This window comes from Morus notabilis, unplaced genomic scaffold, assembly GCF_000414095.1.
Source record: "Morus notabilis unplaced genomic scaffold, ASM41409v2 Scaffold2913, whole genome shotgun sequence".
Classification (NCBI taxonomy): domain Eukaryota; kingdom Viridiplantae; phylum Streptophyta; class Magnoliopsida; order Rosales; family Moraceae; genus Morus; species Morus notabilis.
The window spans coordinates 20913-45078 of NW_010357319.1; the positions used below are offsets into that span (position 1 = coordinate 20913).

Here is a 24166-nt window from a genome sequence, read left to right on the forward strand (position 1 = left end):
ATGTTATCATGTACGTATGAAAACAATTATCCTAGTGAAAATAATGCAGTGATGGAATCACCTACTACTGAAGAGATTATTCAAGGGATAATGGATACACCTGTTGATGATGATCATGATTCAGATGACAATTGTATTTTACCAAATGTTTCTCTAATAGAGACGTTTTAAGCAATAGTAACCTTAAATAACTACTTGCTACATCATGAAAAAAAATAAACCTGATATGTGCATGCTTTGTAAAAAATTAAAGACGAGGTTGAGTTCAATTTAAGTACAAAGAAAAAACAATTAAATTTAGATGCATGTTTTGTAAAAGAGTTGAATTGAGATAATAGAAGTTGTCAAGAAAAAACTCTTTAATATTATGAATTATATTTTTTGTCAATTATTAATTTTTATTTTTGTTGGGCTCCAAAGAATTTAAACAAAAATATATTATCTTATGCATTTAGTGAAATTATCATTTAAACGAGGTTATTAATTTATCGAACATTAATTGAGGTTTAACTATATATAAATATTAGCTCTTTTGAAAACCACATTTAAGGATGTTATACACTTGTTGTATTAGCATTCTACACAGTTTCACCACTCATTATACATTTGTATCTAGAATTGGTACCATGTTATTCCATTAACGACTGACTGACAAATTTCTAAAATTTCTCAACTTATAAAATATCACATGACACCATCATAATTTGGTTCTCAAACATTAACAAGTGACATCCTATTGCCTTTTTTTACATTGCACAATAGCTTCTACAATGTATTTTATATATATATATATTGTGCCAGTTTAATATTTATTCAATTCTTTATGGGTATGTTCTTAATGTGCTTTGATATGCTCTTGTTGTTATGGGTGAGATCTTTGATGGCAAACCTACCAAGGCAAGTGCCATTTGGAAAAGAAATGTACACAGGCTTTGCAGCAAACTTTGGTTATTTTAGTTTAATATTCTGTTTTGCAGTAGCAACAGCTTTTTCTTTTTGTCTTTTCTTTTTTTCCCCTCTTTTTTTTTTGATTTTTTTTATTTGGTGGGTGATTATTTGAGATTATGTGAGATATTGCTCACCTTTCCATGATTACATCCCAATGCTAATGTTGGATTTGAATTAGGTTACTCATTACAGCTATTGGGATATACCCCTATATCTTAATCCTTAAAGGAAAAAAAAAATTCATTTTTTTCCACACCATCAGTAAATGTTCCAACCCATGTGTTTTTTTCCACCTTTTTAAGTTGTACCAATACGGAAAAATGATAGTCACAATCATATATATCTGTGGTGGAAGATGGTTAAGGGGTTAAATCATATGGTTATTTCCTTTGGCAATCATCTCAAGGCTATGGTTATTATTATGAAAATTGGTTGCAAAAGAAAAAAAAAAAAGAAAAAAAAAATAATTTGCCAAAGAGTCGGAAGTTCTTTCATGTGGGTTTAATGAGTTGTTGATAACTAACAAATTGCCCACCACCTAAATCAAAATTTTATCACTTAAAGTTGACAGCTTGTGGAAAAGCACCAAATAGGCCACACTTGGTTTAAGGCTATCCAGACATGAAGGCCCATTGTTTTTGATTTCTTTAGCTGTGTTTCTTCAGACAAGGTATAGTATCAATTAAGTTAGGCATCACGGATCATGAACACAATAAATAAAATAAAAAAAAAAAACACACACACACACATAAAAGGAAAAGTGTACCAATGAAATTTATCATATAACTTTGTCTTTACATTTTCTATTGGCGTATAAAGCTAGCTGGGTAGAGGCTACATTCTTTAAATAATGCATTGAGAATCGTGGGTGTCTTGTTTTTCCTTGGCAGATAACCCACAGAATCGGAAACTAAAGATTATAGGATTAGGATGCTCCTATATCTCAGGACCATAAAACAATGGCTATGCTCCTCCTACTAACATCAGGTAATTTGTTGTTCATATTGTCTTCTCATATATAATAATAATAGTAATACATCTTGGATTAACTTGAGTCATTACATTACAAGAATAGCCTCAAGTCAATTCTCTTCTGACATTTTTTCCCCCTTTTCTTGGTAAGTGTTTTGAGAATAAAATCTTGTTATTTTTGTCATTTGTCACATTCTTGATGGTTTAGTAGCATCTCAGCAAGGGGAGTTTTAGGAACAAATAACAGAAAATGGCAAACTTGGTTCAGCCAAATCTTATCAGCAGTGATCAATAGCGAAATCCAAGACCTGCCCATGTTTCTTTTCAGTTGGAAGTCATCAATGAAACTCTGGTTTCTGCAATTGTTTGTTTGGAAGTAACTGTCGTCCTTTCTCTGTCTTTTCCTCAGCAGCACTGCAATTAATTGCTGAAACTTTCTTCCTCGTAATGTTTTCCTCGCTCTTTCTTCTTAAATTACTTGAAAATTAGTCTCACTTTCACAAAAATATTTTGACATCCAAGAAAAATAATAATCTCTTTCTCTTGTCTCCTAGATCAGCTCTCCAAGAGAACCTGATTGGAATTTTTGTTTTGAAAAATGGGGTTGTGAGAACTTTTCTTTTTGCTTAGTAGAATAACATAAATTGAATGTTGAAAAACTCTATTCTACTGGAACTTCATTCCTTTTCTCAGGAAACTTTATCTCCGATTCTTTGAATTCCTAGTTAGTAGACGCTCAAATGTAGAGATATAGTCTAAACTGCTTCTCTGGCCATCATTTTTATCCATGAAACTGATACAAGTCTTTTCTGTTCTTCGGCCGGTCACTTTATTAGCCATACATCATTTTCTTAATGACTAATCTTGTCGTTCTTGTGCAGATCTATAGAGATTGCAAATGAATGAGAAACGTCATTCTTGAAAGAATACTCAATAGAAGCAATCACCTAGTCGCACATTCTTGATCTTTGAGAGCAATTATTTACAAGTGTTGAAGTTGACTAAAAGTCAAACTTATCCTCAAAGGACAGAGGCAAAAGAAGAGAGAGACGAGTATGAATGATATTAATTCAGACAGATCAAAGCCATGGAACATTTACACGAGCTCAGATCCAACCCCAGCTCAAACAGTTACAGGAGTAGGAGGAGTTGATAATGAAGCTCCGTGGAAAAGTTTTGGGACATCCATGAATGCGATTTCCTTTGGTTTTGTTGCCACAGCTATTTTGATATCTATGTTTCTCATCATGGCCATCTTTGAGCATCTCTTCAAGCCAAGCCCTTCTTTTTCCTCCTCTGAAGATATCGCCAGCGCCAACGCTTCTCTCGAGTCGGGAACATTTCACAAACTTGGAAATCCACAAACAGTAACTTCCCATCCAAGAAAATTACGCTTTTAACTTGAATCAGTTCAGAGATGTGATGCTAATTGATTGTTAAATGATTACAGGTTCCAACAACTTGCGCATCAGATTTCTCAGTAGTGATGCCTGGGCAGCAGTATCCAACATATATAGCACAACCAGCTCCTTTTCCTTCCCAACGGGAAGGAATATGTTGGCCTTCCCATGAACATAGTTTTCTACTTCCTCAGCAGATATAGTACTTGTATATTCATAAAATCAATCAACTCTCTTTTATCTCTATATATACTAAGTTAAGTTATATAAATTTTGTACAATCGCAGTGCAATATTTTCTTGGAGAGAATGCAATACCCTGCAAGTTTTCAGTGAGCGCCTGATTGCAGAGGAATGTCCTTGGAAATTCACTTTTTTTTTTCCTAGCAATATTCAACTGCTTTGAAGGAGAAACCAAATATCGGATTGAAAGAATTGGATTTTAAAGTGAGTGTGGAGTTTGTAATTGGTTGTGGTGTGTTATATGTTAGGGAGACTCCATGTGCGAAACTAATCTAACACACTTTAGAAGTCCAACTTAACTCAAAAAGTTAACTTGTTAGATCTTAGGTCATTCCATGTATATAAATCATTCTCATTCTCATTCACTTTCCATGTGAGACAACACATATACACTTATTTTTCAACATTATATGCTTTTTTGTTTGTTTGTTTTTTTGTTTTCCTAGCAATATTCAACTGCTTTGAAGAAGAAACCAAATATCAGATTGAAAGAATTGGATTTTAAAGTGAGTGTGGAGTTTGTAATTGGTTGTAGTGTGTTATATGTTAGGGAGATTCCACGTGCGAAACTAACCCAACACACTTTAGAATCTAACTTGACTCAAAAGTTTAACTTTTTAGATCTTAGGTCATTCTATGTATATAAATCATTCTCATTCTCATTCACTTTCCATGTGAGACAACACATATACACTTTTTTTTTTCAACACTATATGCTTTTTTATTTAACTCTAAGTATAGCCATAGCTCTAATTACGAACAACCTATTTAATGAAGCTCTCAACACTTTTGCATGTAACTAAAAATTTGTGTTTCATCAATACATTAGAAATTGAAGTATCTATATGGAAATTTGTAATAAATTTATTACTTATTAGCTACATATACACATTGTAACATAGGTGAGAAAAAATGGTATAAAAATCACTTAAACTCTATCATCTATATAAATTTTCTTAACCGACAATAAGGTGACTATTGCTTTTTCTGGGAAGGGATACAACAATCAACGACATTTACAAAGAGACGTTTTATTTTATTTTAGTTTTTTTTTCCCTCTCTAATTTTAAATACGTTGGGAAAGTGCTTAATGATACTAAAAAACAAAAAAACCCTCATATCCTGTGATTCTCATTTCGTTATGGGAATTGTGTTATCTGCCAAAGATTATAAGAAAATCCAATCTCATTGAACGCAATCATTCCCATTGCAAAAGAATAATTGCATGTTCACAAGTAAACATGAGAAGCCACTTTGTGCAAGCTATACTAGGACTAGGAGGCTCCATCCAATAACCCACTAAGGCCCCTAACTCGAACAACTCGAGCTTTCATAGGTCATTTTGACATGAAAAAAGATGTTACACGTAACACACCACCACCAAAACCGACAACACAATAATAGTTGACACCACATGTGAGAACGAGGAAAAACGTTTTCACATGAGGGCCCCCTTTTCTCCTCTTTGTTGTCTTTTTCTGTCTCCATGTTTGTTTCCTTTGTACGTTTTGTGTTCTTTATCTATACATACATAATATATCACTAGAGGTTTAAAAAAAAAAATTGATCTTTTTTTTTTCTTAACCAAAAAAACATTAGTCTAAGACCTAATGATCCTCCAACACTTCTTCATCAGGTAATATTACAGTCAATAAAGAATACTTAACCCTCAGTGATATTCTTCCTTTTTCAACAACTAGTCTTGCCCCAGAGACAACCCAATAACCTGGATTGTCCTGTGGCCCTCTTGTCATCTCTGTGGTGTCTACGAATTTCAGAAGTTTTGGCGCTTGGACGGGGACAGGAGGACCTCCGGGGTAGACCGCGGAGTTTATGTTTACATCTGCTGGCCTTGGAGGGGGCTTCTGAACCATTGTGAAGTGATGGCTGATTAGTGTCGATATCAATCCAGACTTGGGTGCCAATCCCGGTGATCCATCCCACTCGGGATGCTTTACGACTGCAGCTCCTGAAACTCTAGAGAAGCGGAGTCGCAAGAATAAGATATTTTTTATGCCATAATTCTCAACCTGTAACTGGGCTCCGGTTACTATTGAGAGATCCTCATCGGACTCCACTGGAGCGGTGCAAACATGAGAGAAATTCTTCCATTGTACTTTCTCATAGTATTTACGGTCGTAGGATTCACGGCGGAAGTTGCCGTCAGGATCGTCGTCGAGTTGGAAGACTTTGGGGAGAGAGGACAAATGCTGTAGGTGGATAGCTAAGCGGTTGCTTCTCTTACCTTCTAGATATAGCCGGAGACCAGTCACTGGCCTCTTACCCACGTCAACCTGCCACGAAAGGGTGTATAAGAAATTGAAGAATGCAGAATAATCAAACTCCAGATATTATCATCAATATTTGGAATGTTAAAGTGACAAAGTAGCTTAAAGAAGGGAACTGTAAATGACAAAGATAAGGAATGAGGAAGATATCAAGAAATTATCTTAAATGTAGCACTACAAAGTTAACATAGATTACAAAACATACAATTTCAAAAAACGTCTTATGCCGAATGGTATAAAATATCATAGTTTCTTACAGGAATAGTGTTCACATAAAGCTTGGGACCCATGAAGCTAAATTGTAGAGATGCATTGCTTTGTTGCTTTCTCTGTGGACCAAGGGGAAGTTCACTGAACACTGGGGCCCACTGTCTTGGTAGCTGAAACTCCAAAAACTGATGGAGCTCTTCAATTGGTGGTTTATCTACAGAAACATGCAGAAGAAGGATTAAACTTTACACATTACCAGCTAAATTATATCAGCGTGAGATATTCTGGCCCAATATATAGATCCACTATCTATCGGCTTGTTGGGAATAAATAGCAGTAATTCAAAACCATATGCAATATGCAAAGAACAAGGAATGTTGCTTACATCGTAAGTAAAGATTTATGGCATGGCTTAAGAATCCACTTCCTGGGACTCCATTCAACAGAGAGGTAATTGGGATAAAGGACATTGAGATCACATCAGGTTCACTTTGAACAGTTTGCAACCATTCATGGTGCGATAGGTTTCTAACATCACTTCCACCTCTCCTCTTGCAAATCGTTACAATATCCTGCAACAAGAAATATATTACATAACTTAGTGGATAAATAATTAGTACCGACTCTCATAAGACAGCTATTCTATCACGAAATTATATCAGAAACACACCTCCTTGTGTGAATAAGAACTTGAAGGACTAGTGTCTACAAACCGTAGTTGCTGCTCCCTGATTTCAAACTGAAACAAAAATGATTAGATAAGTTACCTAAAATAGAAACAAGTTAATTATGAAAAAATAAGCGATTGCTTTAACAAATCAAATCACCATAGGAGCTTTTGTATGCTAACCAAGACAGTTTTTATAGGAAGAAAACAACTGTCTCTGAGGTACGTGGTTAAACTTGAATATTATCTTACTATGTTAAGGATATTGGGTAATAGTTCAAAGATGTAGCATCTAGATCTATTGTCGGGTGTCATACCGCCAGCAGGTGAGATGGAAAAGTATAAAGAACAGCAGAAGCTTAAGACGATCATCCATTACAAATTCACAAAGGAAATCCCAAAAAAGAATAAAAATAAAAAAATTCCATGGTCGTATGTGACATTGTAGAACCAAAATCAAAAGACATCGAGAAATTATCCACAAACCTTGTCATTTTTGTAAACTTGTTGAGAGGATGAACTATACTGGCCATTGGCATCTAAGAACCTTTTGTCAGCCATATCCTTTAATTTTTTCTGTACATCGGCAGGTTGAAGATTTGATGAGTGCTGCTGCTTCATGTATATAATATCCTTCCCTCCCATTTTCACACCAACAATAATGTGGGTCCCAAACGTTTCAATAAACCTGGAATAGTGAGCGTGTAACATAACATTGTTTTATTGTCAATGACATTGATCATCACATTACAGATAGTGGAAAGGCACTAGTATCATCATCAGAAAGACACATAAAAGAGAAGACTGGAGAGATCAGCGGTTTGCTAATGGAAAACTTTATATTTACCTTGCTAATGCAGCGGGTTCCCACGAGGATGGGACGGCTTTCTTAACGTGATCACGTAGTACCATCTGAGACTTTTCCAATGCAACAGTGTATAGCGTGATGAACACCCCATCAAAAGCAAGGGTCTTATTGTTGGCTGCATCTTTCTGCCAACAACCTGAGAAATCAAACATTGCATTGAAGAGGCCCGAAGGAATTTTTCCAGTCAAAGAAATTTCCTGGTTGAACTGCTCTGACATCTAGGAGTGAGAGAGAATGCAGTTAGTTACTGAAACAGAGAAAGCTACAACACATTCGATGAAATCTCTTGATACCAATGGTTATTATCACCTTTCTTCGCCTTCTCTTTTCCATTTATTATTAATAGAAAGCCTATTTGAGGATATTATTAAAGTGCCCAGAAAGAAACATCCATCTCTATTGGATCACAATTATACGTGAACATGGCAGGTACAAATTGAATGACAGGTGGATCTCACCGATCCAAGTTTACTAAAATTGGCATGTATTCCTTCATCTCTTCATGATTTTTCCTCTTTTTGGTACGCTTTTAAATAGTGTCAAACATAGATTAGTGGGCAAATATTACTTTTGCCAAGACTTCTCATGCATAAGAATGCATACGAGTGGCAAAGGAGAAAATAAAACGACAAGTAACATATTTCCAACTTCATATGCATGAGAAAGCATGCCAATTTGGAGGAGAAAGTGATCTCTTATGAGTTATGGTGAGAGATTAAGAAATCATCATTAAGAATAAACGACAACAAAACTTGAAGAAGAAATACCTGTTGGAAAGAGAGAACATCGGACCTAAACCGCGTTCGCTCGCCTTTATCACATTTGATGGATTTAGAAACATTCGAGATTGTAATTCCACCGGGCAAAACGATTTCGCGGCCATCGTCTTCATCAATCTCGATCAAACGCGAATCAGAGGAGTCTCCTCCTTTGCAGTACTTGAGCCGTAGATCCGTTGAGATGTCGTATCCCCTCCCTATCGAACCAATTGCAATCTCTGCAGCGCTCGAAGCCGGAACCTTCAGCGCCATAACTCAGCAAATCTTTCTCCTACACCAAACACCAGATCTAAAACTCAATACCAATCGACAAAAAAGAAAGAAATGAAGTCAAAGCACAAATTCAGCTCGAGAAAATGCGAAAGTCGGCGCATTTTTCATCCAAAACTGATCCGAAAACTAGAATTAGGCTCAAAAATCACGAATTTAGCTCAAAATTGAAACTAAATACATGCAAATTGAGCAAAAATAAGATGAATTTCGTACATTGTTCGGCGCAATAAAAAGAGCCCAAGTTCTGAGCTGGAAATGGAAACATAAACGAAATTGATGCGAAATGGAGCTGGAATTGTCGCCAAATTTGGAATGCAAATGCAAAGAGATTTTGCGTCGATCTTTCAGAGGTTCGGCTGGAGGACTTTGGGTTCCAATGTAGACTTTTTAGAGAGAGAAAGTTGGAGAGAGAAAAACCCTAATTAGAAAGAAAGTGAGAGAGAGTGAGATATGTGAAAAGCACGAGGAGTGAGTGAGTCAGAGAAATGAATGAATTCAACTGAAGAGAGAGAAAGTCGGAATTTCTTGATTTAAACATTCTCTGGGTTAAAGGTCTTAAAAGAAGTAAATAAATAAAAAAATGGCGTAGCTGAAATTATGGCAAAATTACGGAAAATATTAAGCCGAGCCGCTGAATTAGTATCCGACAGCTGAGAATCAATTGGGTGCCTCCGTGTCTATCTTAAAGTTTGTTCCTAGTTTGACTGAATTTGACGAATATTATGATCACGTGAGACTGTGAGATTGAGATCTGGGTGAGAAATCGGTCAAACCTTTTGTTTCCCAAATATTATTTATTTAATCTCCAATAATCACAGTGCCTAATTTATCTATTTTTTTAAATGTCGGTGTAAAGATTAGTCGATCATCGGCCGTGAGTTTGACTGTACTTGGTCAAAGTGTAAAAATTGTACAGTTTAATTTTTAGGGGTAAAAATAGATTATTAATAATTTTTTATTTTTTAACGGTTAAATTTATATTAAAATTTATTTATTTTATATAATTTATTAATTTAATGTTATTTTGAATAAATTTAATGGTTAAAAATTAAAACTACTGATAGAGCGGAAAAACTCCCTTATTTTTAGACCAAATTAAAAAGATTCTCACCAAAATTTTGCCCAACTATGGCACCCTAAGAAACGGCAATGCACTAAAATGATAACGTAGTAGTCTACAGTTAGGTTACTTTCCTTTAGAATTAGTGTTGTGTCATATCAAAACTAGAAAAAGCATGTGAAAATAATGAAATTAAATTTGTTATGTTTAAGAGGCATAATGTTATGAAATTTATTACTCTCTCTTTCTGCGCTAACAAAATAAGCGCTTTGTTCCTTTTTTTTTTTGGCTAAAGAATGGGATAAAAGCGTAGTTAATTATTAGAGCAGACCACAAATTTTGTTTCTATTTTCCCTTTTTTTTTTTTTTCCTTTTGCTTTTATTCTTTTAGACGTAGACATAATTTGTTTAGTTAAAGTTGTTCTCTGCACACCACACACAGAGTCATAGATTGAAAGTTTACCAAAATAAAAAAATAAAAAAAGAGATCCTTCTTTTTAACCTTTTCCTTTTAGCAGACAAAGCCATTAAAGTATTGCAATGATCAATTCATAATAAATTCAGGAAATTTCAAAATCAATAAAAAAGTACACCGTCAGACAACTCAGTTGGCGAGATAGGCGCCGAACTTTTTTTTTTTTGAAATTCAAGTTCGTGCTTCAAACCGTTTTTTAAAACGATTTTCGCTTATTTTGATAAGTAAAAAATAAAAATAAAAATAAAATAACGTTTATTTAATAAATATTTTAAAAATAAAAATAAAAATAGTGAAAATAATTTTTATGAAGAAATTAGAAAACACTTTAAAGTTATTTTTAGGCCGTGTTTTGAATTGATTTCGTTTTAATTTTTTACATTTTTTGAAAAATAAAAATGAAAACGTTTTTAAAATAACGTTTGGCGCAATAAAGACAAAACATGAAAATGAAAACTATTTTTTGGTTTAGTGTAAAATGAAAGATAAATGAAAAATGACTTTTAGTCGTTTTTTATTTTTTGTTTTCATTTTCTTCTCTCTCAAGCAAAGAGAGAAAAAGAGAGACATTAATGAGTTTTTTTACATTAAAAATAATCTCTTGATAAAACTACAAAACACATTTTCAAAAATGATTTATGTCTGAGATTGAAAACGTTTTCATTTTCATTTTCATACAAAAAATAAAATCATTTTATAACGAGTTCCAAACGTGTCCCAAATTTACAAGTATTATGATTTATCATAGAAGTTTAAAAGAGAAGATACAAATTTCTTAACAATGTATTAAAGGGAGCACCACCTACTAATAGAAATTAAGTCATTGTTCATTTTATGACTCAAGTCAAATTGCTACAATATTTTCTCTCATAAAAATTTAAATTTAACATTTTTGTTACAGTGTTTATCTTATACCTACATAACTCAAGTCATGACTTGAGTTGTGCAAATGAAAATACCTTAAGTCCTGTATAAAGTCAATAAATAAGACTTCATGTATGTTTGTTTCACACTTAAGTTAAGAATTTAAGTTTTGTATGTGAGAATAAAAACACTATAGGAAAAAAATTTAAATTTAAATTAAAAAAAACACTATAACAATAAAACTTAATTTGTAAAAAGACAAGACCTTTATTTTCCATTATTGGCAGTGTTTAGCACAAATAATGCCTCTAAGTATATTTCATATATATATATATATATATATACATATATATATATCGACAAAGTCTCTGGTCATGCACTTGGAAAATGCCTGACTAGAACGGCACTTGTACATTTTTATATAAAGTGTGTATATTTACAGTAAATTATGTATATTTACAGATAGGTTGTGTATATTTACATGACATTTGTATAATTGTGTAATCGTGTATATTTACATGTAAATCGTATATATTTACATATAAATCATGTATGTTAAGTTATAAAAAACGATAATGTATATTAATTTTCAAAACATATTTTTTTATAGTAATTAGTGAACACATAACATGAAAATATATATATTAATTAATTTATTATATTTTATGTTAAATATACATAATTTTATATATAAATATACATAATTTATATACGATTATACAAGTGCGGGTAGGCACTTTGTAAGTGCCTGATCAGAGAGCATATGCCATTATTTTAATATACTCCATTGGTTTGTTGCTTTACATATGAATTTTCAATTCATATTTTTCCATATTTTATTTATCTTTGACCAACACCAAATAGGCAAATCTACCCTCTCTATCACTTCACAAAGAGGGCAGCTCAACCGCCCTCTGACCTTCTACGTCCCATCCTTTGGACCATCTCATATCGTTTTCCCATATGCTTACAAACCCTTCACTGTCGTCGCATATATATATATATAGTACACACAACACATACTTATACACACATGCATTGCCATTTACCGATTACCATTACCCCCCCTCTCTCTCTCTCTCTGACCAAGTGATCCAATCCAAAGCTATGAAGCTGGGTTATTCCAAGATCAATATCATCGACACCCACAAATCAAAATCTCTAGATTTCTCCTCAGATCTTCCAATGTCGTTTCCCCAGACTACTCCAAACTCCAGTAGATCAAAAATCCATTTAGATCAGATCATTAAGACGAACACGGATGCCACTGTAACCAAGGAGACGACTAATAAAACCACTCAAGCTGATAACTCTTCTTCTTCTTCTTCTTTGTCATCGTCTTCTTCGTCTTCTCCGAGGAAACGAAATGACGATCATGATCATCGCGAAGAAGTGGAAAATGTTAACGGAGATATTGCAAGAAAAGCAGACAAGGCCGCGTTTGGTTCATCATCGAATAACGCGGTGCTGGGAAGGAACAGCTCGGTGTCTAATTCGATGTCTGCGGTGAAGAGAGTGCTTTCGATGAGAAGATCTTCGTCGGTTTCGGAGAGGTACTGTCGGATCCATGACCAGTCGGTGACGTTAGCGTCGCCCATTGACGATGAAGATGATGAATTAGAAGAAGACAAAACGAGATCTGGAAAGAAGAAGAAGCACGGAGGAGGCAAGATCCTTAAAGCCTGTAAGCGCCTCTTTGGACTTCGTTAATTAATTAGTCGTCTCTCTTTCTCTTTTTTTTTTTTTTTTTTTTTTTTTGCACAACTTTATTATTTAATGACTCAATCTTGTACTTGTACTTGTATTCCTCAAGTCAAATCTATTGGCCTTTTTTGTTTTATTTTTCCAGTCTTGAGTTTTTGGTTCTTAATGTTAGCTCAGTTATATATTATCAATCAATTTAATAAAAAGTGAGAAGTTCAATAAATTGTCCACTTAATTAAGCATCTTGTGTTTGAGTTACGTAACTCTTAATTAGATAATTAACACAACATTAATTGCTACATTTAGGAGATAAATTATCATTGTTGGGAATTGATTATGAGCGGTCATAAGCATGCACTTATTTGGATAGATATGTATATGATGGCACAAAAACAGGGCTTTATATATATATATATCCTCTTTATTAGTCCTTTGTCAAATCTCTAGGCTTCTCTCTCACCCTCTTTACAAGTCTTTACACACACATATATATATTCGCTTACTATGCAATTATTAAAATGAGAGAAGTTCAATAATTAATTGGTTAAGCATCCTGTGTTTCTCAAACAAACAAAATTAGAACAAAAAAGACATTGGATAGATGGGCATGTTATTTTTATTGTTTGATAAGAAGGATAATGTCCTTTTGTTCTTTCTCATTTTCCACTATTAGAACTCGGTAATGGATTTAGAGTATCTCTAATGTAATGTTATAATTGATGTGTTAATTACAAATTTAATATTTGAGAATAAAATTTTTTTTTTCAATATAATGTTATTTGTTGTGCCAAATTTTCTATATGTTATATTTTGTAGCAAATATCCCACCAAGTATAATATATAAAAAATTTAACATTTAATTGCTATTGGTTGAAATGTTTATTTTTTCATGTAATCATTGCAGTTTTTGTATTTTTTTAATTATTTTAAACATAAAAGTTTACTTTTACAACTTTCAAAGTTTAATAATCATGTAAAAAAATAAATTTAACATTTCAAATATTATTATATATTAGAATAAAGTTAAAAATAACATATCATATCACACTTTTTGATAGTAAATAGACAATTAACATTAATATTGATATCGGAGATGATCTTAGTTTCAATGAAATTGTGAGTGAGACTATGCGGAAATTAGTGTGTTTTAGTCAAGTCTCAATATATATATATATATATATATATATATATTGAACAGAGGTCTATTCTCAAATTTATATGTGGAAGCTAAATATGTTTTTCAGAAAAATTTTACAATGTTCTTTAGGGAAAAAGGAAAACGTAATGTTGGACGACTGTAATTTGTCTTAAATGTTGGACGTACCCCTGAACAAAACTCATCTAGTCAAACTGTAACATTTGTTAGAAGCAAATTGTACATTTATAACTTTGGTAAACACTTAACAAGAAGAAAATAGCAATTTTATTTTTTGTTTGTTCAAAAAATTTTAGAGTAGAACAATAAGGTGTAGAAGCGCGTATTACAGACATAAAAAGTTTGTTTGGTTTTTTTTTTTTTTCTCCTTTCCTTTATAATTTAATAAATTCCTTCCCTTTCAAAATTTGGAAATTAAGGCAACGAGTAGCAATGAAAGGGATATTTGTATCGCAATGTGGTATTTGAGTTGCATCTGATGTTTACCTTCCTGTCGTGATAACAAATAAGGCAGGCACGTCACTTGTTGTGGACCACCAATATGTGGGACCAAATAAATTCCATATAGGAGGGTTATGAGGTGCCACGGTAGTAATTGCGGGACCTACGTGATGTTAACAATCTCTCTTGAAATTTATATTATCCTCCCGGTAGGAGAGTGTGTTTGTGTTAACATCAAGTTTTCTCAAAAAATAAATTCTCACACTTTTGTTGGATATATCGATGTTCTTGTTGATGTCATGAGGTACATTTATCCGGCGTTACATTTTTATGGTCAAACAAACAAGTTATCCACACCAAATACACCAGGCAAACCAATCTTTTACTTCTTTTAATGTCCGTTTGGTATCTAGATTCGTTCCCTGATTCGAATCTTGGTTCGTAATTCGCTACAGTATTTTCTCTTATAAAAAATTTACGTAAATTGAAAATAATTCTAATCACATGATTTGAATTCATGAACCAAATGCCACGTGATTTTAAAAACAAAATAAAAAAAATACAAAAGCTGTTTTCACTAGTGATTTACAAGTGTCAAGTACTCGACCAAAATGCAAGGAATGGTGGACGTGTGGTATATGTGGAGGTTAAAAGCATAATTTCATAGCCTACATTTCAAAAGCTTTGGCCTTTTGGCTGAAGAAACGGCTAACAAAAACCGACGAGAGACACAGAAAAGGAGGGAGACACAGAGATTCGCTCAAATCCATTCCGATTTATATATTTATTAATAAATAAATAAATAACAAATAAAATAAAAAACAAAAATAATATATTATATTTTTTTTTAAAAGAAAAAACCAGTGGTTAGTTTAAAACAGAATCATTCTCCCGTTATTTTCCATAAATAACTATTCTCGGAACAAAATAACTGTCCATTCATTTGATCTTCCTTCCTTCTCTCTCTCTCTCTCCCGCTAAATTCTTTGCCTTTTTGTTTGCTTTCGATTTTCGGACTCAAATTTAGTACTCTGTTCGTCATTTGATCGGCTGACAGAGTAACCGACTCGGTTATTGGTTGAGAATCGGGACACACGGCAATCCTTATCCTCATCCATGGCGGCGGCCGGAGGCGGAGTGGTAGTGGTGGAGGAGGAGGACACATCACTTTCTCAGGTCTGTCTCTGTTTGTTTCCTGAGAATTTTTTTTGTAATTTGGTGCCCATTGGCGCTGAAAATTCTGGAACGCAACGACGACGCGCGTTTTTCCATTCTGTTCCAGCAAAAAGGCAATATATATATATATATATATATATATATTTATTTATTTATTTATTTCTGTTGCGTTGGAAAATTGACGCTGCGTATATATATAATAAAAAATTTCTTTTTCTCTTAATCTTTAATTTTAATTTGAATATTCCTTCTGTTTGTACTTTTGAAATTCAATTCCTCTGTCGTAATGACAAAAGCAGTGATAATGAAAACTAATATGGATAAACAAAAAAGCGCAGGATCTATTAGGAGAAATTTACTAAAAGAAAGTAAAAGACAGATAGAAATATAATCATAGAATAAAGAGAAGGTATTTTTTAAGAGACAAAGGATACATAAAAAAGGCCATAACCATTAGTGAGACAGTGGCATTGATCAGTCTTTTTCCATTTTTTGTTATTTAGGTATTTGTGTTCGTCTTAGCGAGAATGGATAACAAACTGATTTATGGAAGGCGAATTGTCTTGTAGGGTAAAATAAGATCATACATTCAAAATCATATTAAACAAAAAAAAAATGAAAATGAAAATTTAACAGAACTTGATATAATAGTATGGATAAAGCTTTTTTTTTTTTTAGTACTTCTGATGGCATTCTCCTTTTATTATATCTACTGTAGTGTGAACTTCAATTTGACATATTTTTGTCTCCTTTAATACCTATACTAGTTTAGTATTTTTATACAATATTTTTTTGTTCATGTATGTTTGTGTCCTGTTCTTTTCACAAACAGAACTAAAGGAAAGGCTTTTGGATCAATTTGATGGGGATATGGTTCTCAAGTACCAATTGATCCCTGAGGATCTAGACACCTTAGTCTCAGTGAAAACTGATGAAGATCTAAAGCACATGCTTCATGAATATAACCGTCAAGAGAACCAAGGCTCCCCAAAGCTTCGCGCCTTCTTGTTTCCGTCGAAGCCGCCATCCATTGCTCACGAGAATCAAGCTGCCTATGTGGAGCCCCTACACCATTCGCTCGAGCAACGGTATGTTGACGCCGTCAATGGTGTAGTTCGGGCTACTCGGAGGGCTAAAATCACTCCCATTGTTACACACACTCCCATCTTTAGCATCTCCTCTGCCTGCTCCTCACCAAGCTCCAATTCTCCGGAGCTCCATCCCGTCGAATCTGCAGCCCATGAGACGTTGCCGCCTTGTTACCTAGGCAGCAGTAGTGTTAGTAGCGCAGGGCTTAACATGCATCGAGTGCAAAGCTCTCCTAGCATTTACCGTCCTCAAAGTCCTCAAAGTCACCGGATTCAGCAACATCATTACCCTCTACACCACCACCACCACCACCATGCTTATCAGTCTTCTAGACCCCTCCTGGATCTTCAAATGCCCCCCGGGAATGAACGGACGGCTTCTCCGCCGTTGTCGACGTTGGGTAGGACCGAGTTAAGAAGGGGTTTATCCGGTCGTGGCCTTGATCACTACTACACAAGTTTTAGGCACCATAAAGGGTGTGGAGGGTTTGATGATTTTCCTGTCCATGGTTCTTGTCATAGGATTGATAGATCAGAGAGTCTTCCTCGTAGTCCCAGAAAGAAATTGTGGGAGTGATGTAACAGAAAGACTGTAAATGAAGAGAGCTGACTTGTACAGATGATTCTTCATTTTCTTTTCTCCTCTCCACTCCACTTCTCATAGGGTAAAACTGTACATGGTGTACATGGCTAGCAGTTAGTATAATGGTGGTGTTATGTGACATTATTATTAGGTTGTTGTGTAATTGTGTCTGAGCATAAGTTTCCTGTATATTGAGAGTTTTCTGGGGGAGGAAAAGAGAGTTGTCTGCTTTTACTTGTTAAGAATTGGTCTCTATTATTGTTCACCACATAACTAACGATGGTGGTTAAAGTAAATTCTAGCGTTGCAAACCATATATTGTGTAATAGTTCCATGTAAATTATAGTGGTCCATAAGTTTGTCAAATAAACTCAATTTATAAATCTTTGCAACTGATTAATGAGAAATTGATAGTTGCACGATACACCTTTACTTTCCCAATCCTTAAGATTGTCTATCATATTGCATGGTAATGAAAAATTGAAGTCCTCGAGTAGAATCTAGTTCTGCATAAAACGAATATAATTACAAATGTTGGTTTATACACTAATGTTGGTTTTGGCAGATACAATTTCCTTAAACTTGTGGAACCAAAAACGTATAATAGCTCAAGAGAAAATTACTAATTATGTGATCCACTCTTAATCCAATATATGATACTTAAACCCTACCCCACCACACAAAAAAAAGGAAAGAAAGAAAGAAAGAAAGATGATACCGTGATATAGGCACACATTTTGTTAGCCATTTTACGCACATAATCTCTATCTCGAAGATATATAATGAAATTGAAAACTGAAATATGCCCACAATTATCAAGAATTTTGTGTTTATGTAATATATATGTTAGGTATTTTAGTGCTGGCATCTTGTGGCGACACCTAAGTCATTGTTCATCTTCTAGGATTTAAGATTGAGTCGAATTGAAAATTGAGAAGAAGATAATGTGTGCAAGCTTAATAGATTTAGATTCAATTTCAGAAAGAAGATAAGGACATGCAAGTTTGAGATCTTGGAGACAAAGCAATAGTTTATCCTATATCTAGAAGATATATTTTAAATGGTTTAAAAAATTTTCTGATTTGAAAGTCTTTTCAAAATGGCCTTTTTTAAATAAATGCTTGACTGGGAGTTTTTTATAGATATTAAAAACGCAACTTTTGTTTTAAAATAAATGAGTTTTGTACGATGATCCTGTGTCGTTTGTGTAATATGATCCTTGTCGTTTTGTCGTTTTAGTCTCAACTCATTCTTGAAGCCGTTTAAAAAGCATACTCATATCATAATTTTTAATTCTGACATTTAAAAAATTCAAATTTTTTATGAGTATTTTTAAAATTTTTTATTAGATAAAAACACTATCATAAAATCAATTATTTGATTTTTTTTTATCAAATATTTGATTTTGAGTATATTAAGCCCTTAGTATTGAAGTCCATTTCCCCGTTCTATCCACCTTATGTCTTCAATTTACAGTTTAGAAGGTTTGAATGAAATCTCACTTCCGCAATTGATTCACTATTCTCTATAAAAGGTATTATATAATTCCTTTTAGCGGCTAAAAGGAATTTTAGGAGTGCTATATAAAGCAACACAATTCAGCGGGTTTGGCGCACTTTATCCATATATAGATGATGCAGAACAAAGGAACTTTAAAAGTTATTATATTGTGATTATTCTAATCCGAGTACAAGAAATGGAAAGTTAGCCAAAGAAAAAACAAAAGAACAAGAAATAGAAATCAAGGGATAAGAAACCCGATAAATAATTTATCATGTCAAAATTCATCATATGGCTACGCAAGTCCTTGTTTAATATTTGGAACAATGTGCGTAGGCTTCAATCCGAAACCCCAACATTTTTGCTTCTTAAATTCATCCGCTATTTTCTGAATCTAAATAACATCCTTTCTCGTTTCTCCACAAACAAAAATGACTGGAAAAGTAGTCCAAAATCCAGATCCAAACTCCCCGCCAAAAAAACCACTTCTATAAACATTTACTAAACAAAGAAAAATCAAGGGGAAAAAAAAGAAAGAAAATAAATCTAAGGATCGTCCATCTACCTAGACATGTCACTTGCTGTCCGTGAAATCTGCATCAATGACATCTCCATCGGGTCCCTTGGAGGAGGACGAGGAAGATGAGTCCGAGGGTCCGGTTTCACCACCAGGGGCTGGTCCAGCACCGGGAGCAGCACCAGGCTGGTTGTAAAGGGACTGACCGAGCTGCATCACTTCCTGGTTGAGGGCCGCCATTGCATCCTTAATAGCTTGGGTAGAGCCTCCTGAAATGGCTTCCTTGAGCTCTCCAAGTTTGGCCTCAACCTTTTCTTTAACAGCACCAGGAACCTTGTCTCCCAGCTCCTTGAGCTGCTTCTCTGTCTGGTAGACAACCGAATCGGCCTGATTCTTTGTGTCAATTGCATCTCTCTTCTCTTTATCCTCCTTTGCGAACTTCTCTGCTTCCTTAACCATTCTACTCACCTGTAAATTTTCCATTTTTTTCACTCGTTAGTCCTCAATACGAGCATCAAGCCTCTAAATGAATTTCCTCAACCTAAAGGCTAAGAAACATCTGTGTCCAATACGAAACACAAGCAAAATACCTCATCATTGGGCAATGTGCTGGCACCGGTGATCGTAATGTCTTGCTTCTTCCCGGTACCCTTGTCAATAGCCGTGACAGAGAGAATACCATTCGCATCGATGTCGAATTTGACCTCAATCTGAGGAACCCCACGAGGTGCAGGTGGGATACCATCCAACCGGAAGCTGCCGAGAGACTTGTTGTCCCTCACAAATTCTCTCTCACCCTGAAGAACATTAATCTCCACACTTGTCTGGCCATCAGCAGCTGTAGAGAACACCTCCGACTTTGAAGTAGGCAGGGTGGTGTTTCTTGGGATGATCTTCGTCATGACTCCACCCAGGGTTTCCAAACCCAGCGACAATGGGGTTACATCCAAGAGCACAATGTCACTGACATCTCCAGCCAACACACCAGCCTAGAATAAAAAACAGTATGAAGTTAACATCTATCACATGCAAGCAATACAAAACAATATCAATCCCCTAAAATCATCTTCAAAAGCGTTGGTTCAGTTATCCAACTGATTTTTCCACATGAAAATTTAAAAACCATGGAGTGAACTAACAAGTTATTAACCGCAAACTCACCTGAACTGCAGCACCCAAAGCAACAACTTCATCGGGATTGACTGTAACATTAGGCTCCTTCCCGGTCAGCTTCTTCACAAGCTCTTGAACAGCAGGGATACGTGTCGACCCACCAACAAGGATCACTTCATCAAGATCCTTGAAGGAGAGTTTTGCATCCCTCAAGGCATTTTCCACTGGTGTTTTAAGCCTGATTAGATAATTTCAGGTAAGAGAAATTAGACTTTAAACTAAATCCACAGTGTTTTGTTTTTCATAAACAGTGGATGCAAAGAATAGATTCAAAACATAATAATTGTCATCATAGTTCAACACAAATTAGATACCTGTCAAGGAGATCTGAGCAAAGCTCCTCAAACTTAGCCCTGGTAATGGTGGTTTCGATGTGTTTGGGGCCGTCAGCAGTGGCTGTAATGAAAGGCAAACTGCAGGAAACCAAACATTGTCAGTGGAAACCCAGAAGCTTTGTGCATGGCAGGAAAAAAAAGAATTTAAAGACAATTCCTACGGTATATTTAACATACCTAATGTTGGTTTGAGTCAAAGATGACAACTCCATTTTCGCTTTCTCAGCTGTCTCAGTTAGCCTCTGAAGAGCTTGTTTGTCCTTCAACAGGTCTATTCCTTCATCCCGTTTGAACGCGGCAGCTAGCCAATCAACAATCCTCTGTGCACATGTTGTAATAGTTAAGTATCAATGTTTATCAACTCAGATTTTCCACCAAATAGAGATCATAGCTCAGTTTTTTAAGAAAGTACCTTGTCAAAGTCATCTCCACCCAAATGTGTATCACCAGAAGTTGACAGCACTTCAAACACTCCATCACCAACCTCCAGAACTGAAATGAAGTAGAAGGTCAGTCAAATTTCTTGCCAAAGAGCAACTGTGATTTCATTGTAAACAGTGATAAGTCAAAATCTTCCGAAATAGTTAAATAAATCATGCAGTATCTATTTGAAATAAACGGTATCGCTTACCTGACACATCAAAAGTACCACCTCCAAGGTCAAAAACCAAGATTGTCTCATTGTTCTTCTTCTCAAACCCATAGGCCAATGAAGCAGCAGTGGGTTCATTTATAATACGAAGAACCTCTAAACCAGCAATACGACCAGCATCTTTTGTAGCTGTTCTTTGAGAGTCATTGAAGTATGCGGGCACGGTGACAACAGCTTTAGTCACTTTGTCATTCAAAAACTTTGAAGCATCATCCACAAGCTTTCTCAAAACCTAAATCAGAAACAAAGTTATAATGAAAAGAAATAAGAGATTGACAATACTGATGAAACAAGGTAAAACAATTAGCATTTGGCAACTGACCACTAATTGGAAAAAGATTACCAGAACAGAGAGCTGATTCTAATGAACTAAGACCAGATAACGATAATTGACAAGAAATTTGGACCCAAAAAAAAAATGCTACACGGCTAAGGCTCAGTTTGGATTTGCTTAGAGGGCCTCTAAAATCAGTTTCAAAGTTATTCTGGAAGCTAGTCTGTCAATTCAACAATGAACAATAAATGGTCCAACCGTCCAAGAATTAGAATCTCCAACGAACTAAAAAAAAGCATAAAGCAGCAAATCACCATCAAAATTCTACATTTCGTCTTCAATTCAGCATTAGAATAATTAAGAGCGAATAATTCAATCAAAATTTCCAAAGAACTAAACCAACAAAAAAGCAACAAAATTACCATCAAAATTCAAAAGTCAATATTTTTCGTTCAATCTCAGCAGTGAAAGAACCAAACTTTAATTATCCTAAAGAGAATTAGATATATATATATATATACCTGAGCCGAAATTTCTTCGGCGGCGAACTGTTTGCCAATGGCAGGGCAATCAAGCTTGACGTTGCCATTCTCGTCCCTAACAACTCTGTAGGAGACCTGCTTGGACTCCTCGTCGACCTCCGACATCTTCCTTCCGATGAACCTCTTGACGGAGAAGAAGGTGTTCTCGGGGTTAACGACGGCCTGTCTCTTGGCGATCTGACCGACAAGTCTGTCCCCGTTCTTTGTGTAAGCCACCACCGACGGCGTCGTCCTCTGTCCCTCGGCGTTGGTGACTATCGTCGGCTTGCCGCCCTCCATAGCCCCGACCGCCGAGTTCGTCGTCCCCAAATCGATCCCCACAACCTTCTCGCTCACCACCCGAAGGGGTCCCACTCTCCTGATGCCGTTGGTCCCCGTCCTCAGGAACGCCGAGCAAGGAAACGACGCCGTACTCCCAAGCCTCTGACCAAGGAAGACCGTCCTAGGGTTTCTGAAATTGTGCTTCCTGAAGGAAGAAGAGCCTGGTGCTACGCCGAGCACGTTTATCTGAGCTGTGGAGGAAGCCATTGGAAATGATTATTGAAGAATTGGAACTGGCAAAACCCTAACCCTAATTTGGAGAAGCCGAAGAAGAAGAAGTTTTGAGTTGTTTGGTGTGTGGTGAAAGAGTACTGAAGGGGATAAGAGGAGGAAGGTGGGAGAGAAAATAATAAAAGGGTTTTTGGGGAGACGCAGACAGAGAGAGATAGAGAGAGAGAGGGTTAGGTGAAGCCACGTGTACAGATTCTGGAACAATTGCTAGTTCGATTATTTTGATGATGATCATGAGGGCCAATCACTGCCGTCCAATTTGATGACTCGTTTTGCAATGGCGGGTGGTGGAAAGTTCGAGGTGGTTCGGTTCTCTTGAATGGGCTGAAAGAGATAGAGAAGGCTGGAATGGTTTAGAAGCTTGTGAATGTGGACACAGCCCAATTGACTGTCTTTTGGTTCTTGTCGGCCCATAATTTTAAACTTTTCTTTTCTTTTTTTAGGATATGGTCCTTTTCTTTTTTTAGGATATGGTCCTATCAGATAATTTATTTAAATTAATTAATTTGTATTTAACTTATGGATAAATGACACTGTTGCCCCTTGAATTATTGCGTCTGTAACTAAATGCCGCCTGAACTTTTAAAATTACAAAATTTCCTCTTGAACAATCAGCAGTTAGCGCGATTTTTCCTTTTCCCCTTTTTCGATTAAATTTTGAACGTTAAGTGTCACGGGATGGTTTGTGACTCTCATTTTATGGGTAAAAATGTAATTTATTGTGTTGAGTTAGAAATAGGGCAAAATACATTTGAATTTTTGACGACTTGATTCTTGATTTCCGGCGACTTAGTTCTCGGTTTCTAACGACATGGTTCTCAATTTTTTAGCCACTGATCGAAAAAAATTGAGTGTTATTTTTCGGTTTCTAGCGACTTGATTGGAACATTCTATTAGATGAACGTTATTTCACAAAATCGTAAGGATTTTTCAGTGTTATTTTTTTTCAAATATTGGTCTGATTTACATGGTTAGTTACGCATAAATATACAAGCTTAAGAACTCCAATAAATTCGAAGTAACTAATCAAGTCCTCCGTCAGTTACGAAGATTTAATGCATATTTTTAGAAATCAAACGCTAAAATGGATTGCATGAACAGAATGTTCTTTTTCTTTTCTTTTTGTTTTTTTTTAAAGGAAACAGAATGTTCTTAAACAAACACAACAATTTGTTCCTATCAATTCAAATTGAAAATTTGATAGATCACTAGAGTAAGTTAGGTTGCCCCCTGTTTTTTTTTGTTTTTTTTTGTTTTTTTTTTTTTTTTTTGCTTCTTAAAATGACAGTACCATATATTGTTTTTTGTTTGAAAATAATACTTTTCTTTTAACTTTATTTGATTCATAGATTCAGAATCATGATTCAAAATTATTTTCGATTTACGTGTATTTTTTATAAGAAAAAATATTGTATCAAACCATAAAT

The 24166-nt window shown here is 35.0% G+C and overlaps 5 protein-coding genes across 8 annotated transcripts; 3 read left to right on the plus strand and 2 right to left on the minus strand.

Moving 5' to 3' along the window:
- The first annotated feature begins 1815 nt into the window (after positions 1-1815).
- LOC21384976 lies at positions 1816-3721 on the plus strand. 4 transcript variants are annotated; one of them, XM_024168191.1, is made up of 4 exons: positions 1816-1935; positions 2129-2364; positions 2802-3287; positions 3371-3721. In XM_024168191.1, the coding sequence occupies exons 3-4, from the start codon at positions 2976-2978 to the stop codon at positions 3521-3523; spliced, it is 465 nt and encodes a 154-aa protein (XP_024023959.1). In that variant the 5' UTR covers positions 1816-1935; positions 2129-2364; positions 2802-2975; the 3' UTR covers positions 3524-3721. The 4 variants fall into 4 exon arrangements, with proteins under 4 accessions (XP_024023959.1, XP_010087923.1, XP_024023963.1 ...); XM_024168195.1 differs by having other exon boundaries at positions 1916-1935; positions 2132-2364; XM_010089621.2 differs by lacking the exon at positions 2129-2364.
- Positions 3722-4788: 1067 nt separating this feature from the next.
- LOC21384977 (MACPF domain-containing protein At4g24290) lies at positions 4789-9181 on the minus strand. Its single transcript, XM_010089622.2, has 8 exons — positions 8861-9181; positions 8363-8645; positions 7575-7813; positions 7214-7415; positions 6731-6799; positions 6446-6632; positions 6108-6274; positions 4789-5856 (listed from the first exon to the last, which is right to left on the minus strand). The coding sequence occupies exons 2-8, from the start codon at positions 8624-8626 to the stop codon at positions 5170-5172; spliced, it is 1815 nt and encodes a 604-aa protein (XP_010087924.1). The 5' UTR covers positions 8627-8645; positions 8861-9181; the 3' UTR covers positions 4789-5169.
- A 2972-nt stretch (positions 9182-12153) lies between these two features.
- On the plus strand, positions 12154-12756 carry LOC21384978 (uncharacterized protein DDB_G0271670). The gene has a single exon (XM_010089623.1). The coding sequence runs from the start codon at positions 12154-12156 to the stop codon at positions 12754-12756; it is 603 nt and encodes a 200-aa protein (XP_010087925.1).
- Positions 12757-15514: 2758 nt separating this feature from the next.
- LOC21384979 lies at positions 15515-17501 on the plus strand. The gene is made up of 2 exons (XM_010089624.2): positions 15515-15523; positions 16356-17501. The coding sequence occupies exon 2, from the start codon at positions 16394-16396 to the stop codon at positions 17186-17188; it is 795 nt and encodes a 264-aa protein (XP_010087926.2). The 5' UTR covers positions 15515-15523; positions 16356-16393; the 3' UTR covers positions 17189-17501.
- A 1442-nt stretch (positions 17502-18943) lies between these two features.
- On the minus strand, positions 18944-22843 carry LOC21384980 (stromal 70 kDa heat shock-related protein, chloroplastic). Its single transcript, XM_010089625.2, has 8 exons — positions 22167-22843; positions 21351-21603; positions 21132-21211; positions 20897-21039; positions 20699-20797; positions 20373-20562; positions 19802-20200; positions 18944-19679 (listed from the first exon to the last, which is right to left on the minus strand). Exons 1-8 carry the CDS (start codon positions 22713-22715, stop codon positions 19269-19271), a joined length of 2124 nt encoding a protein of 707 aa, XP_010087927.1. The 5' UTR covers positions 22716-22843; the 3' UTR covers positions 18944-19268.
- Positions 22844-24166: the final 1323 nt, after the last annotated feature.

Coding starts and splice junctions, on each gene's coding strand:
- LOC21384979 (XM_010089624.2), top strand. CDS start 16,394: ATGGTTCTCAAGTACCAATTGATCCCTGAGGATCTAGACACCTTAGTC.
- LOC21384980 (XM_010089625.2), bottom strand. CDS start 22,715: ATGGCTTCCTCCACAGCTCAGATAAACGTGCTCGGCGTAGCACCAGGC. Junction 21,604..22,166: donor CCGAAGAAATTTCGGCTCAG/GTATATATATAT, acceptor TTTCTGATTTAG/GTTTTGAGAAAGCTTGTGGA. Junction 19,680..19,801: donor GCACATTGCCCAATGATGAG/GTATTTTGCTTG, acceptor GAAAATTTACAG/GTGAGTAGAATGGTTAAGGA.
- LOC21384977 (XM_010089622.2), bottom strand. CDS start 8,626: ATGGCGCTGAAGGTTCCGGCTTCGAGCGCTGCAGAGATTGCAATTGGT. Junction 7,416..7,574: donor GAACCCGCTGCATTAGCAAG/GTAAATATAAAG, acceptor TCACTATTCCAG/GTTTATTGAAACGTTTGGGA. Junction 5,857..6,107: donor TTTATGTGAACACTATTCCT/GTAAGAAACTAT, acceptor CTTTCGTGGCAG/GTTGACGTGGGTAAGAGGCC.
- LOC21384978 (XM_010089623.1), top strand. CDS start 12,154: ATGAAGCTGGGTTATTCCAAGATCAATATCATCGACACCCACAAATCA.
- LOC21384976 (XM_024168191.1), top strand. CDS start 2,976: ATGAATGATATTAATTCAGACAGATCAAAGCCATGGAACATTTACACG. Junction 3,288..3,370: donor AACTTGGAAATCCACAAACA/GTAACTTCCCAT, acceptor AAATGATTACAG/GTTCCAACAACTTGCGCATC.